This window comes from Trichosurus vulpecula, chromosome 8, assembly GCF_011100635.1.
Source record: "Trichosurus vulpecula isolate mTriVul1 chromosome 8, mTriVul1.pri, whole genome shotgun sequence".
Lineage (NCBI taxonomy): Eukaryota > Metazoa > Chordata > Mammalia > Diprotodontia > Phalangeridae > Trichosurus > Trichosurus vulpecula.
Window position 1 is genome coordinate 225,548,336 of NC_050580.1, and position 14,639 is coordinate 225,562,974.

The following is a 14,639-nucleotide window of genomic DNA, read 5'->3' on the forward strand; positions in this document are numbered from 1 at the left end:
GATCAAGAACTCTGAAATACTTCTGTTAGATTTTAGTCTCTTGTCCCTTTATCCCTATCCTGTGCCTTATTTCTCCTAATGCTTTTCTGCATTCTCACTATGACCTTCAGTCACTCTTATCCCTTATTATTTTCCTAGGCAATTACACCTTTTCTGGTAATACCCTCTTCACTTCCCAGTTTCAGCCTCTCCTCTTGAATCCCTTTTTAAAATATGAATTATACCTAGCCAAAACGCAAATCTGGATTTTTCTCACTATCTTCTTCTTCCCTTTCTACTCGTATGCTACTGAATGAAAGTGGTAGAGGGCACACGACTGTGCTGAATGGGTACACTACAAATTTTGTTGCCCAATCTCAACTGTATCTCTGTATCCTCTCTGTCCCAAGATATTTTATTCCTCCCTAATTTATTCTCTTCTAGTCACTACAATTTCTGTTTTAAACCTCTCTTGCACTTAAACTTTCTTCAGTACTATTCCCCCATCCTTTCAGCTGAGGACCTTATCTCAGTCTTTACTGAGAAGGAAGAGACCATTCACCATGAGCTCTCTCTTTCCCCCTTTTCTTCATCTACAGTCGCTTGACATTGTCCTCTACTTTCTCCTTTATTTCAGGCCAAAGATGCTCAAATTCTTCTGCATAGACTCTTAATTTTAAATTTTTATTTTTTTGGTTTTTTGGCAAGGCAGTTGGGGTTAAGTGACTTGCCCAAGGTCACACAGCTGGTACATGTGTCAAGTGTCTGAGGCCGGATTTGAACTCAGTTCCTCCTGACTGCAGGGCTGGTGCTCTACTCACTGTGCCATCTAGCTGCCCCTAGACTCTTGATCCTGTATCCTCTAATCTTCTATAGCAGATTGCTGCCACTATCTTCCCTTTTCTCTCCCTAATCTTAAATCTTTCTTTTGCTGTTGGCTCCTTTCTTATAACCTATAGAAACATGTAAGTCATCCCTGTCCTGAAAAAAATCCCTCAGAAGATGCTCCTGTCCCTGAAAACTACTGACCTCTTTGCCCTATATTCCCAACCCGATTCCTAGGAAAAAGCTGTCTACTTTCATTGCCACCACTTCCTCTCCTCTCTCATTCACTTATGCAGTCTTGGCTTCTGATCAGTTAGAATGGCTCACTTCAAAGTTATCATTGTGCACTTAATTTCCAAATCTAATGGCTTTTCTCTGTCCTTTTCCTTCTTGATCTTTCTTCAGCATTTAGCACTATTGATGAGCCATCTTCCTGGATACTTCATATCATGTCCCAAACTATCAGTGTTCCTCAAGGCTCTATTCTGGGTCCTTTTCTCTCCATCTTTTTTCAGTGACCTCATCTCCCATGGATTCAGTTAGTGCCTCGCTGTAGATGACTCACAGATCTAAATGTCCTGCTCCAGTCCTCCATCACCTCCTCTCTTTGAGACATTTTGAACTGGATGTCCTGTAGAAACCTGAAACACAACACATCTAAAACAGAATTCATGATCTCTATAACCACTCTTCTTCCAAACCTGTTTTATGGTCAAAAGTATCCTGCCGTCCTTCAGGTCTTTTTGTTGCAACCTGGGTGTTTTCCTTTGTTCCACTGCTTCTTCACCATACACATATATCAGATGCTACTTCTACTGGTGTTGATCTATAACGTTTCTCATATTTGTCCCCCTATCCTCTCACAGCCTTCCCTTTTCTTCAAGCCTTCAAAAGGAATGTTGCCTCTTTTCTGGACCATTAAAATAGCCTCCCTTGGGTCTCTTTGGCCTCCAGTACTTCCATCACACAGCTGCCAAAGGAATATTTTAAACGCATAGGTCTGACGTGTGTCTGTCTCCATCTCTTCTACTCCTAATTCCCATTCTACTCTTTATTATCTTTTGACCCTCTCCCTCCAGGTGGCTCCCATTACCCTATACAACTTGATCCTATCCTACTTTTCTACGCTTGTTACATCCTCCCATCCCCTGCAATTATCCAGCCATACTTTTTGCTCCTTACACACAACACTCCATCTGATATCTCCGTGCCTTTGAATGGGCTGCCTTATGCCTAGAGTATATGCCCTCCCAAGAGGCAGAGGCCTCTTGAAATCCCTTGTTTGCTTGCATTTCAGCTCAAAGGCTGTGTTTTACATAAGGTATAGTTTCTAGATACCAATGCCTTTCCCATTGGGTTGCCTTCTAGCTGCTTTATTTATGTCTTGCACATAAGTGCATGTTGTCTCCCCAATAAGAATGTAATTTTTGGAGGATAAGGACATAACACTTTGTATACTTATATCCTCAGTGCCTGGCACATAGTAGGCACTTAATAAATGTTTGTCATTTGCTTGATTAGGAAGTCATTTAATCAGTTTTTAAATGTTCTTAAGGTCCCTGTCATCCAATTCTATTAATTCCATGAATCCATGTGCATCTCCAGTTTTATCTCACTCTAGTGGTTTCTAGTCATACATGATGAAAAGGGCCACAGGTGCTCAGGCTGCTTGTCTGCTTTAAGATTTCCTATAGAATCTTTTAACAAAAGCAACATCAACAATAATGAAAGACTGTACCTGTGATTTCATTGATAAAGGGAATTCCCTCTACAAATACAGTAAGGCACCAACAAATGCAGAAAGACAAGTAACAAAGTACTGAGAGGTTAAGTGACTTACCCCAGGTCACATGGCCCGTATGTGTCCAAGATGGTACATCTCAGGTTTTTCTGGCTTTGACAACAGTTCTCTATCAGCTGTGCTGCACTACTTCTCAATAATAAAAATAATAATAGTTAACATTTGGACAGCTCTTTTAAGGAGTACGAAGTACTTTGTAGGCATTATTTCATTTCATCCTCACAATAAGCCAGTGGATTATAGGTAGTTCTGGTTGCATCTAGTCCCTATCTCTAATATCTGCCCAAGAACTTATTTCAGGCTTACTCTATAAGTCTTCGAAACCTGGCTTTTTCGCCCTATTTTTTTTTCAGCCTAGGGAAAGCTTATAGTTAATAGATTAGATTTGATTAATTTGATTTGAGTCGATTAATAAATTGATTTTATCGTCTCAAAGTATTTTTCCATCACGACTTAACCTTTGATTAGCTTTTAAGTTAGCTTAGTTTCAGTCATTTATCTGTTAAAACTGAGAAGCTTTCTGTTTGCTTAGTGCAATTATCATGGAGGTAGAAAAAATATTGAAAGTTTGTTCTGTACATTCCTTTATTTAATAGCACATTGCTTTTCCTGTTTTATACTAGCATATATGCCCATTGTACCTTAAAAATCAATTTTAGAAAAAGCTTACAACTTTTAAAAATACTTTAAAATGGCAAAAATTGATTGCAATTCTAATTGTGTGTGTGTGTGTGTGTGTGTGTTTTCCCTTGATTAAGAATAACTTAATTGGGGCAGCTAGGTGGCTCAGTGGTAGAGCACCGGCCCTAGAGTCAGGAGGACCTGAGTTCAAATCCGGCCTCAGACACTTGACACATGTACTAACTGTGTGACCTTGGGCAAGTCACTTAACTCCAATTGCCCTGTCCCCCACCCCCCCCCAAAAAAAACCCTAACCAAAAAAGAATAACTTAATTGTACCAAACTATGGTTATGGTATTTTTTTTTTTTACCTTTTCAAAATGGCTAACTTGTGATTCCTTTCTTTAAGAAAGTAGCTGTAACAACAGTGCTACTTGTAGCTGCTGTAGGAATGTAAAACCAATAACACCAGCACACAGGAAGGCTGCTAGCACAGATTCTTTGATCTGCTTTTCTACAGGAAAGCAACTTTAAAGGGGTCAACAGTCTTACTTTAATCAAACACATATATATGTGTATGTATATGTGTGTATGTGCATGTGTATAAATATATAGATATATACATATCTATATAGATACAGATATATAAAATCATTCATTTAGTTCAGGGGAAAAGTCAGCACCCTGAACTTCAGAGAAAATACAAACAGAAATTATATAAACAGAGCAAATACAAACAGCAAAGACCAACAGACCAACTGTCTGACCAGAAGCAATACATACATAGTTACCACAGAAGGAAGCACCAACATCTGGGTTTTTCAAAGCTGGAGGCTCTTTAACAGCTACCCAGAGTCTTATCTGGATAAATCACACTAACACTCTTCCAGTGAGTGAGCCCCAAAGCAAAATGCTAACCTCAGAGTATATATACCCTTCTTCAAGTCCAGAGGGTATCACAACCCACATGACCCAGGCTCATGTGACTCAGGCTTCCATGTGATTCAGGTTCAAACCAGGTCACATAGGCCTATTAAGGGGCAGGGAAGATCTTCAAATTGTATTAACATTACAGTAGCTTATAATCTTATTTCAATAAGATTTCAGTACACTGTAGTACTCCACCTTGGACTTTATAATAGTTTTTGTATCTTTTTGTTGAAGACCTAATTGATATTATTACAGATTTCTTTATCCTGGCATTCTTATGAAATATGACAAATATAAGTGACTTAGAACTCAGGTGGTTTATGTTCTGGTTGTTTTAATATATTAAACAAGAATTCAAAATTTGTTCAGTTGATTAAATGTGTGAATGAATGAAAGGAGAAAAATGGAACTAGGTAAATTATTTAAGTAATAAGTTTTTGAATATGTTAATAATTTAAATTTAATTTTAAGTAATGGGTCAGATACTTTGAATGATTCTGATATTGGTTTAGCCTTCCTTCAGATCCTGCATAGGACATACAAATGTAATTGCCAGAGAATACAGTAGTATTTAATGTATATATGGGCATATATATATATATTTTTTTTTAAATGGCATTTAGCAGTTGAGTAAGACTTATTTAGACAAATGCCCACATACCATTTTGAAAATTTAAACTAAGGAATTTCTTTAGCTTAAGAGAAATTTAGGAACTATAGTTTGGTTTTTTTTCTGACTCAAAAAAATTAACCTCTTTTCATATTGTAAAGCTATTTGTTCCACTGGAATAATTGCCAATGATGTAACTTATATTTCAGTATTATTACTTATCACTCAGTTAAAAATTAAGCATGAAATGTATATACCTGAAACTGAGATAGAATAGAAATGATCAAATAATTGATGCTTATGATGGCAAAGGGTTTTTTCTTTAAATAGGATGTAGCTTGAAAAAGTTATTTAATTCTCCATTTCATTTTAACCATTTTGTTTTATTCCTCCCTCCCTACCCCACCTTTGGAATTAAGGGAAAAGCTTTCAGCAACAAAGAGAAGCCATGAAGCAAACCATAGAAGAAGACAAGGAACCAGAAAAATCAGGTAGAGTACTTAAATTTGACATCAGCGGAAGAGGATTCTGTGGTTAAATTCCATGAAGTAATATTTCTTAATATGTGGCTATATTTGAATTTGTATTGTCAGTGTTGTAAAGAAAAATTATCTCATAAAAAGGGAAGATTAGCAGTGCTTTATCAACAGAAGAATAAAAATATAAGAGATAAAGCCCTGAGTTGTCTTTTAAGAATCTGCAGAGGGGCAGCTAGGTGGCGCAGTGGAGTCAGGAGGACCCAAGTTCAAATGTGGCCTCAGACACTAGACACATTTACTAGCTGTGTGACCTTGGGCAAGTCACTTAACCCCAATTGTCCTGCCTTCCCTCCTGCCAAAAAAAAAAAACCCTATTAGAAGAGGTGTTTCATTCTCATCATATTTGAGTATTAAATTATGGATCCTTGGAATGTGTAAAGTCAAGTATGACAAAAGACTTTAAACTTCTCCAGAAATTGATTTCTGTGGAATGAGACAATGCAATAAATACAAAAACTTGAAATTAAAATCATCTCAGCTGAACTCTTTAGTTGGAATTAGTAGCCTTTATTTAATAAAGGTGATGCTACTGTTTATGATATTCTTTTGTTCTTCAATAGGAAAACTGTGGTGTGCTAAGAAAAATAAGAAGAAAAGAAAAAAAGTTTTGTATAATGCTAATAAAAATGATGGTAAGTCTTTACCTTACACTGTAACTTGAGTTTTCTTGTCTGAAAGGGGCCTGCGATTTTTCTTACAATAAACATTAAAATAATGGGATAGTGTGATATAGTAGAGAGCTAGCCTGTGAGCCAGAAATTCTTTCATTTAAGTCCCATATATATTGGTTGTGTGAATCACTGTCTAAGTGCCTGAGACAACTAAGATTCTAAATTTGTAGAACAGTTGCTAAACATTACTGAAGGAGTTTTCTCTGTGAGTGCTCTTTATGTCAATTAAGTCACAGGTCCAGACTTAAACAATTGCAGAAACAATACAATCTATGGCTTCAATAGCAATAACCAGTGTAATGGCATGTTCTCATAAGAAACTGAAACATTTTATTAGAAATATTTAATAATTTTGGAAAACAAGAACATAGATAGTTGATATGCAAAATTGAATCTGATAAGATTTTATTATCTTATAGATGAAGATCTCTTTAAAAATCTAAAATTCCAACTCTACTTGACAGACTGTGGCTAAGACACTTTGCTTAGAAGAGAAGGCATTCTTAGGCTATTTAACTTTTGCTATTTAACAAAATGTTTTTGATGATTTTTGAGTTTTTGTTGATAGATTGAACAACAGCAACAGGTTCCTCATTAGCTCTACCTTTGCTGCCATCTCCTGAGGGCTCGGGACCGTGGAATATGGTCTTTGGAATTCTACCCATCCATCCACTCAATTTGTCTACTTATGTTGTCAGCAGCAGTTATACTCTTTGATTAGGCATAGTAGATTCTTAGAAGCTAAGAGCTGGAAGAAACCTTAATAATCATTTACATCAGGGGTGCTTAACAATGTTAATTTGTGGTTTTCTAAGTCATTATGTGGGGTCCATTTCTGTTTGTTTGACATCACCAATCTAAACTCTAGTGGAAAACTCTCAGTAGGGATAATGCAGCCATGATCTTTTTACAAGTTATAAGGAGAGTTATAAGCTGTAGCCAGCTTTTAGGAGACAGGTTTTTTTTTGCTTTCTGCCTGGTTGCCTACATCTATCTAGTACTTGAGGTGTCTATGCTGTTTTTCATTCTAAACTTACTTTTGTTTAGCTCCCCAAGAAATCTGTATCTCCTTTTCTTGGTCTGACCTCTTCATCCGCTCTTTGCCAGCAAAAAAAAAAAAATGGACTTTCTTCTCAGTCTAAGTTTTTGTTAGAAAGAAAACCTTTCATTAGTCGTTCTCCTTGTTCTCCATCCATACTGACTGATTTCTTATTTTATTTGATTCTTCTTTAAGTCTGTCCTATATGAAAAAAAAAAGATTGCATGGCCTGTTATAGTGGATAGAGATACCGATTTGTAATCAGGAAGACTTTGGTTCATATTTCACCTTTGATTCTTGGTAGTTTTGTACCTCATAAGGCTCTTATAAGGCTCTCTTTCGATCTTGTATGCAAAGCACTTGGCAAAACTAAGTGCTCCTTAAATGTCAAACGTAATTATGTTTGGGTCCTTTGCCCCCTGCTGCCCCTAACCCCCTAAATGTTAATTCCGTCAGTCACGGACTGTGGATCATGGATTTAGTGTGGGAAGGGACTTTAGACACACTTTCGTTCAACTTCCTCATTTTACCGATGAGGAAGTTGAAGACTCGGGAAGTTAAGTGACCTGCTGTAAGCAGCAGAGGTGGGATTTGACATCAAGGTCCTCTGACTCCAGAGATAGTGCATGAGGATCTATAAATGTGGTTACGCAAAAGATAGTACATATTTAGATGTATACCTTTGGAGGCTATTGAGAATGAAAGAAGCAAAAGAAATAGGAAAAGTTCATAGAAAAAATCAAAATAGTGCTATACAATACCAGGGGGACTGATGTATTCCTCCTTGCTTTCTTTATCCTTATAATACAGTATAGATGAAAGTTCTTTAAACTTCTTTGATAGAGGCAGCCACAATATAGTGGCAACATAGAGGATTTGGAGTCAGACAGTTGGTTTTAATCTCAGTTCCAGTTGGGCAAACTGTTGGGCCTCAGTTTCTACATCTTTAAAATATGAAGGGTGTGTAATAGATGGTCTTAAAAGTTTCTCTCAGGGGATAGCTATGTGGTACAGTGAGTAGAGCACTGGCCCTGAAGTCAGAAGGACCTGAGTTCAAATCCAACCTCAGACACTTGACAGTTACTAGCTGTGTGACTTTGGGCAAGTCACTTAACCCTGATTGCCTCATCTCCCCCTTCCAAAAGAAAAAGAAAGTTCCTCTCAGCTCTAAATCCAATGAACTTGCAAAGATAAGTGATATAAACATAAGGTTTTACACACACACACACACACACACACACACACACACAATTCATTGACAGCAATAAGAGGATAAGAAAAAGAAAGTGTACTTTTCCTGAGTTTTTTCATATTTATAGATGTGTATTATCTTTCTCTTTCCAAAGATTATGACAATGAGGAGATACTAACTTATGAGGAAATGTCACTCTATCACCAGCCAGCAAATAGGAAAAGGCCTATCATTTTGATTGGCCCACAAAACTGTGGCCAGAATGAACTTCGTCAGAGGCTTATGAATAATGAAGCAGATAGGTTTGCAGCTGCAGTTCCCCGTAAGTTTCACATTTTACTTTGTTTTATAATTTTGCCCCATGTTCGCTTTAGTGCTTTCACCAAGATTGGAAATGCTTATACTCAATCTCTGTTTAAAGTTGTTTCAGGAGTAGCCTTAAATATAGCCAAGTTATTTGGAAAATCTTGCTCCAAGAGTGAATGGAATGTGCTTTTTCCTAAGCGTACAGCTACTTGTATTCTAGTAACTGAATTTCCATTTTCTGAATCCTTAAATTTTCTCCTTAATGTATAAGCTGTACTTCCCATATTTAGTCTTAAAAAAGTGTTGATAACTGTTATGTTCCATGTTAAAAAGCTGCCTTTTTTTCCTTAAAGTTGGGTCAATAGGTACTGTTAAAAGCATAGGTTACAATATATTTTCTGTCCATATGAGCACTCAGGGCAAATTATGCGGTAGTTAAACTCAGGGAAATAGACTTCAGGAAAAGATAATGACTATTTCGGGGGGAGATATTATTAGGAAAGTATAAAGTGACTTAGTTTTATGTATAAAATGAATTTTATGTTAAGAGAATGAAAATAAGAATTATGTTATCTATTTAGCTTTATTCATTGTTCTAAAAGTATTAACAATTTATATGTTAAGACTTTGGTTTACATATTGACTTTTTTATTTCTATGTTTAAAATATTTAACATTAGTAATATTGATTTTGTTGCTTAGATACAACTCGGAGTAGACGAGACAATGAAGTAGCTGGCAGAGATTACCACTTCATTTCACGACAGGCTTTTGAGGCAGATGTAGCTACTGGAAAGTTTATTGAACATGGTGAATTTGAGAAAAATTTGTATGGTACCAGCATAGATTCTGTGAGACAAGTAATCAACTCAGGCAAGATATGCCTTTTAAATCTTCGTACGCAGGTAAAATTTGAATTTTCAACTTTTCTGCTATCCAAATGTGCTGATATGTTTATTTTTTTTTCTCCTTCAAGTTCATTAAAATCTTGTCTACTAGGAAAAAAAAAATCTGGTTAGGAACCCAAATAGTCATTGCCTTATGCATGAAACCTTTCCTGACACACCCTCCCACAACTCCTAGTGCCTTCGCTCTCTATATTTATTTGTTTTTACTCTTATATTTATTTGTGTGTGTGTGTGTGTGTGTGTGTGTGTGTGTGCTCTTCAGTGTCTGTCATGGTGCTTGGTAAATGGCAGTCTTTTAATAAATGCTTGATTAACTAGAAAAGGGTAACAAGGTAAGAGAAACTTAATGAAGGCCATGGTTTCCATAGTGTTTCCCAGTTCACATCCCCTGCCAAAATATGTAATAAGTAAAATAAAACTTTGTGTTGTGTTTAGAGATGCTTTCATTGCCCTGCCCTTCCCATCAAAATTCCTACAGAATTGTAACTGGTTGTCCTTAAAACTCCAACCAAATCACAAGTATAAGTTTATAGGTAATAACAAATTATAATTTTATCAGGCTTTAATTTATGATAGATATTATCCTCTTTTTTGCATGAGAAAACTGAGATTCAGGGCAATTAAGTGGCTTGTCCAAGTCACTGTGAAATAATGAGCCCAGGTTATCTTGATTTCAGTGCTGTCCATTATATCGTACTGCCTCCTTAAGGTTCTTCACAAATCTCCCACTCAAGTCCTGCTCCCAGGCAGCTTTGTATTGTGGAGAAGGGGCTAAACTTGGAGGAAGACCTAGGTTCTAATCTCACCTCAAACCCTAGGCAAGTCATTTAAACATTCTGTGCCTCAGTCTCCTCATCTGGAAAATGAAGAGGTTGGACTGGATAGCCTTGAAAGGCTCTTCTGCATCCAGAGCTGGGTCCCGTGATGTTTCTTAATGGTGTGAAGGAGGCCTTCAAAGGCTGCTGGTCATCCTCTGCTGAAAAGGCTTCATGAATGGGCCTAGCAATGACTAGTTGCTGAGGACCATCTGAGATAAGTGCATAAAAGCTTGTCAGAGGCTGGTGATCTGGCTGGTATCCCTGTACCCCATGAAGACCATCTTATTAAGGTCTAGAAAGACCGCCGTCTACACTGGTGGAGGGATGATCTACAGTGCTTGAATCAGAGGCCTTTTTGATAATTGACTAGGTTAAGCCAGGGGTGAAAAAATCTTATTCAAAAATTTATCTTGTTTAAAAATTTGTTTAATTGAGCACCACCACTTATATGTAATTGTTTATCTTTCACCCACCTCACATCATGTTTCTCTCCCTCTGTCCTCTACGTATGGTTTTGAAATGTTGATTTGTGTTCTGATTCGGTATCCCTCAGTTGATACCAAAGAAAAAGTATCCTAGTCCCTGGGTTAAGAAGCCATGGTGTGTCCAGTAAACCCTGTAAGTCTGGCTTCAAATCAAGAAAATCTGTGAGCTCATCACTTTACATGTTCTCTTCATTTGTGGCAATCCATCACCATTCCATGCAACTCTTGTCCATCTTTTCCCATAACTTGATGGGGGGATGGGAGTGCCAGTTATGGAGCTCTTCCTCCATTTCTTTTAAGATCGCAAAGGTAGAATTAGAGCACCCAGAATCTCCATGTCCATCCCTTGTTCTCTCTGCCTCATCTTTTTAAGATTTACATTTCTCTGATAGTATTCTCAATCCCATTCTTTGATTTTCTTACTTGTAATATAGTTCAGAGTTTTGATAGCCACCATGCACCTCTCCATTGCCATTGTGACATTTTTCCCAAGACCTAGTGTTGGATAACTGATAGCCACCTAACAACAGAGGTAGAATATTGGCATTAAAAATATGGGGCCTTGTTTTGAAAGCAGTATAATTTGAGCCCATTCCTTAGTCGAATTTGTATCCACCTTATCTGTTTTTAGTATCTGTCACCATGAAAAGCAGATATGTTCCATGTCACTACTGTGCTATACCATCTTTTTTGTGCTTTACATTGTTCAGGTGATGAACTTTTTAAAAAAAAATTGTAATAGTTGACAGGTAGCATTTTAAGGTTTACAAAACATAAATCAGCTCATTTGTTCTATGCAACAAACCTATGAAATAGGTATTCATTTATTATACCCATTTTATAGATGAGGAAACTCAAGAGTTTGAGGGACTTGCCTGCGTCACACAGAAAGTAAGCATCAAAAATGGGATTCCAAAAAAGAAAAAAAAAGATTCCAACCCAAATCTATCCTGTAAAACTGTCCCTTCTCAAGATGGAATCTTCAGAGTTTCATTGATCTCCCCATTAAAAATAAGGGTAATTTTCCAGTAACCTCTTAATTGTACCCCTCCCCATTCCATAGCAGTGTCTGACATCAACATGTCCATTTCAGTATGCTGCTTCATTTATTTTTTGTGACTAAGATTAATCATTGCAGTTAACCTGAATTTGATTGGTTTTTAGTGTTTTCATTTACATTTTACATTTACATTTGAATTTATTTATTCATTCATTTATTATTCTTAATTCACTCTATTGATTTATGCAAGTCTTCCATGTCTATTTGAATTGATTTCTTATTATGCACTAGTGTTCCATTCTAGTCATATACTAGTTTGTTTACATATTTTCCAGTTCATGAGTACACATTTTTTCTTTATTTTTTGCTGTCACTGAAGTGCTGATAAGAATGTGTGTATACACATATATGTATTCATATTTATATCTATTATGTATCTGTATATCCCTGTATACATATATGTTTATGGGATCTTTCTTTGGCTTCCCGACTGTATATATGCTAATTGAATCAAAGACAAGTGTTCAAATTTTGTATCTCTGCTTAAATATTTTGCCTTAGATTTAACTCGTACACATTTTATGCTAGTGTTTGGACCCAGAAACCTTGAAAGAACTCAGAATGCCTCATTGTGTCTCAGTTATCCTTATAATAATCTTTTGAGGTAGAAAAGGCCACATGATGTCTTCATTTTCACAGTGGAAAAATGGACACATTTAGGTTAAATTTACATAATTAGTGACAAAGCCAGGATTGAGATCTAAATCTCTTAATTAAACAATACATTGTACTTTCTATGAGAATTGATTTTTTAGAGTTTCCTTTGCCTTCTTTTTAGCATTTAGCTTTCAGTTTTCTTTTAGTACTTCACTATGTATACATGTACATATATGTGCATGTACAGTACTTAAAAGACTAGTAAAACAATTTTTATGTACAGAATCTAGCAAAAATGAGTTTTAATTATGGTTTTATTAAAGTGTATTTACAAATTTTGTATTACAAATATTGTAATTACAAAGAGATTAGAATCTTGCCCAGATTTTGTCAGCCATTATTATCTAACATCATTGACTTAATTTCAATATTTCAGTAGAATAATAATCTTATCTAGTGAGTGGGTGCTTTTCTCCTCCCACTCACCACCCCCCCAATTTCTAACATTGGATCTTATGAACTTTTAGTATAATGGAAAAACGTCCACTTTAAAGTTGTTCACAAAAATATCTATTTGAAGATACAGCTGGGAAAAGAGTAAAGAATGGCTAAAAAGTGTTGTGGCATATGTATTTATCAGTGTATGTGATCATATATGTTTGTATACATGCTTTTTTTTCCCTTTTATAGTCACTGAAGAGCCTTCGGAATTCAGACTTGAAGCCATATATTATCTTCATTGCACCCCCTTCACAAGAAAGGCTTCGTGCATTATTGGCCAAAGAGGGCAAAAATCCAAAGGTATGTTGTTATTGTGTAACTCTTCCAGGAAGGATACAAGTATAGGGTAATTTCCAGCTATTTGTATCTAAACAACCTGAAAAAAGACAATTCATTTTGCCATAGTAATAACCCTAAATGCAAGGCTGTAGTGTACTCACTACTTTCTCTTTTAATACAACTTATATTTTCATTTTTATCTTCAATTAACAAACTTTTTTTTTTTTGCTCCTTACTTCCTTAGTAGCCACTTCTCCCATTGGGAAAATAAAAGGGTAAATCAAACCCTGTTACAAAATAGCATACTTAAAATTAGGTTTTAATCATTCATATTTAAACAAAACAAATTTCCACATTAGTCACATAAAAAAATTTTGTCTCATTCTTTATCTTGATTCTATCACTTCTCTGTCTGCATTAGGCTTCATCATCTCCCTCTTGGAATCATGTTTGATTATTGTATAGATCAGTGTTCTTATTCAAAGTATTTTTTTTTCCTTTTAAATTTATTTATTTTTAGTTTACAGCATTCAGTTCCACAAGTATTTGAGTTCCAAATTTTATCTACCTTCCTCTCTTCCCCAATCCCCACCCAAGATGGCATGTAATCCTATAGATATCACATTAAACATTTTCACAATAGTCAAGTTGTAAAGAAGAATTATAACCAAAGGAATGAACCGTGAGAAAGAAGAAAGAAAAACCAAAAAAGAGAGCAAATAGTTTGCTCCAGTCTGCATTCAGACTCCGTAATTCTTTCTCTGTATGTGGATAGCTTTTTCCATCATGAGACTTTTGGAGCTGTCTTTGAACCTTGCATTGATAAGAGGAGTCAAGTCTATCAAAGTTAGTCCTTACAGATACTGTAAGGACTCACTCAGCATTGGTTCATGTAAGTCTTTCCAGGTTATTATGAAGTCCATCTGCTCCTCGTTTTTTATAGCACGTTGGTATTCCATTACATTCATATACCACAACTTGTTTAGCCATTTCCCAATTGATGGGCATTCCTTCGATTTCCAATTCTTTGCCACCACAGAAAGAGCTGCTATGATATTTTTGTACATACAGGTCCATTTCCCACTTGGGTGATCTCTTTGGGATACAGCCCTAGAAGTGGTATTGGTGGGTCAAAGGGTGTGCACATTTTTATAGCCCTTTGGGCATAGTTCCAAATTGCTCTCCAGAATGGCTGGATCAATTCACAACTCTACCAAAAATGTAACAGTGTTCCTATTTTCCCCACATTTTCTCCAACATTTATCATTTTTCTGTTTTGTCATGTTAGCCAATCTAATAGGAGAGATGTGGTACCTAAAAGTTGTTTTGATTTGCATTTAGAGTATTTTTTCATGACTATAGATATCTTTAATTTCTTCCTGTGAAAACTGTGTTTATATCCTCAAAGTAATTTTGTTTGCAGTATTATTATATAAATTGCCCTCTAGCTTATTTCTGCTCCCTTTGCTACATCAGTTC

The 14,639-nt window shown here is 36.1% G+C and overlaps 1 protein-coding gene across 1 annotated transcript in view; it reads left to right on the forward strand.

Moving 5' to 3' along the window:
* MPP5 (membrane palmitoylated protein 5) overlaps window positions 1-14,639 on the forward strand; it is a 141,080-nt gene that overhangs the window by 107,145 nt on the left and 19,296 nt on the right. The window contains exons 9-13 of the mRNA XM_036734787.1: window positions 5,186-5,257; window positions 5,866-5,937; window positions 8,362-8,529; window positions 9,215-9,417; window positions 13,071-13,181. Coding sequence (XP_036590682.1) covers window positions 5,186-5,257; window positions 5,866-5,937; window positions 8,362-8,529; window positions 9,215-9,417; window positions 13,071-13,181 — 626 coding nt within the window. The remainder of the gene's footprint in view (window positions 1-5,185; window positions 5,258-5,865; window positions 5,938-8,361; window positions 8,530-9,214; window positions 9,418-13,070; window positions 13,182-14,639) is intronic.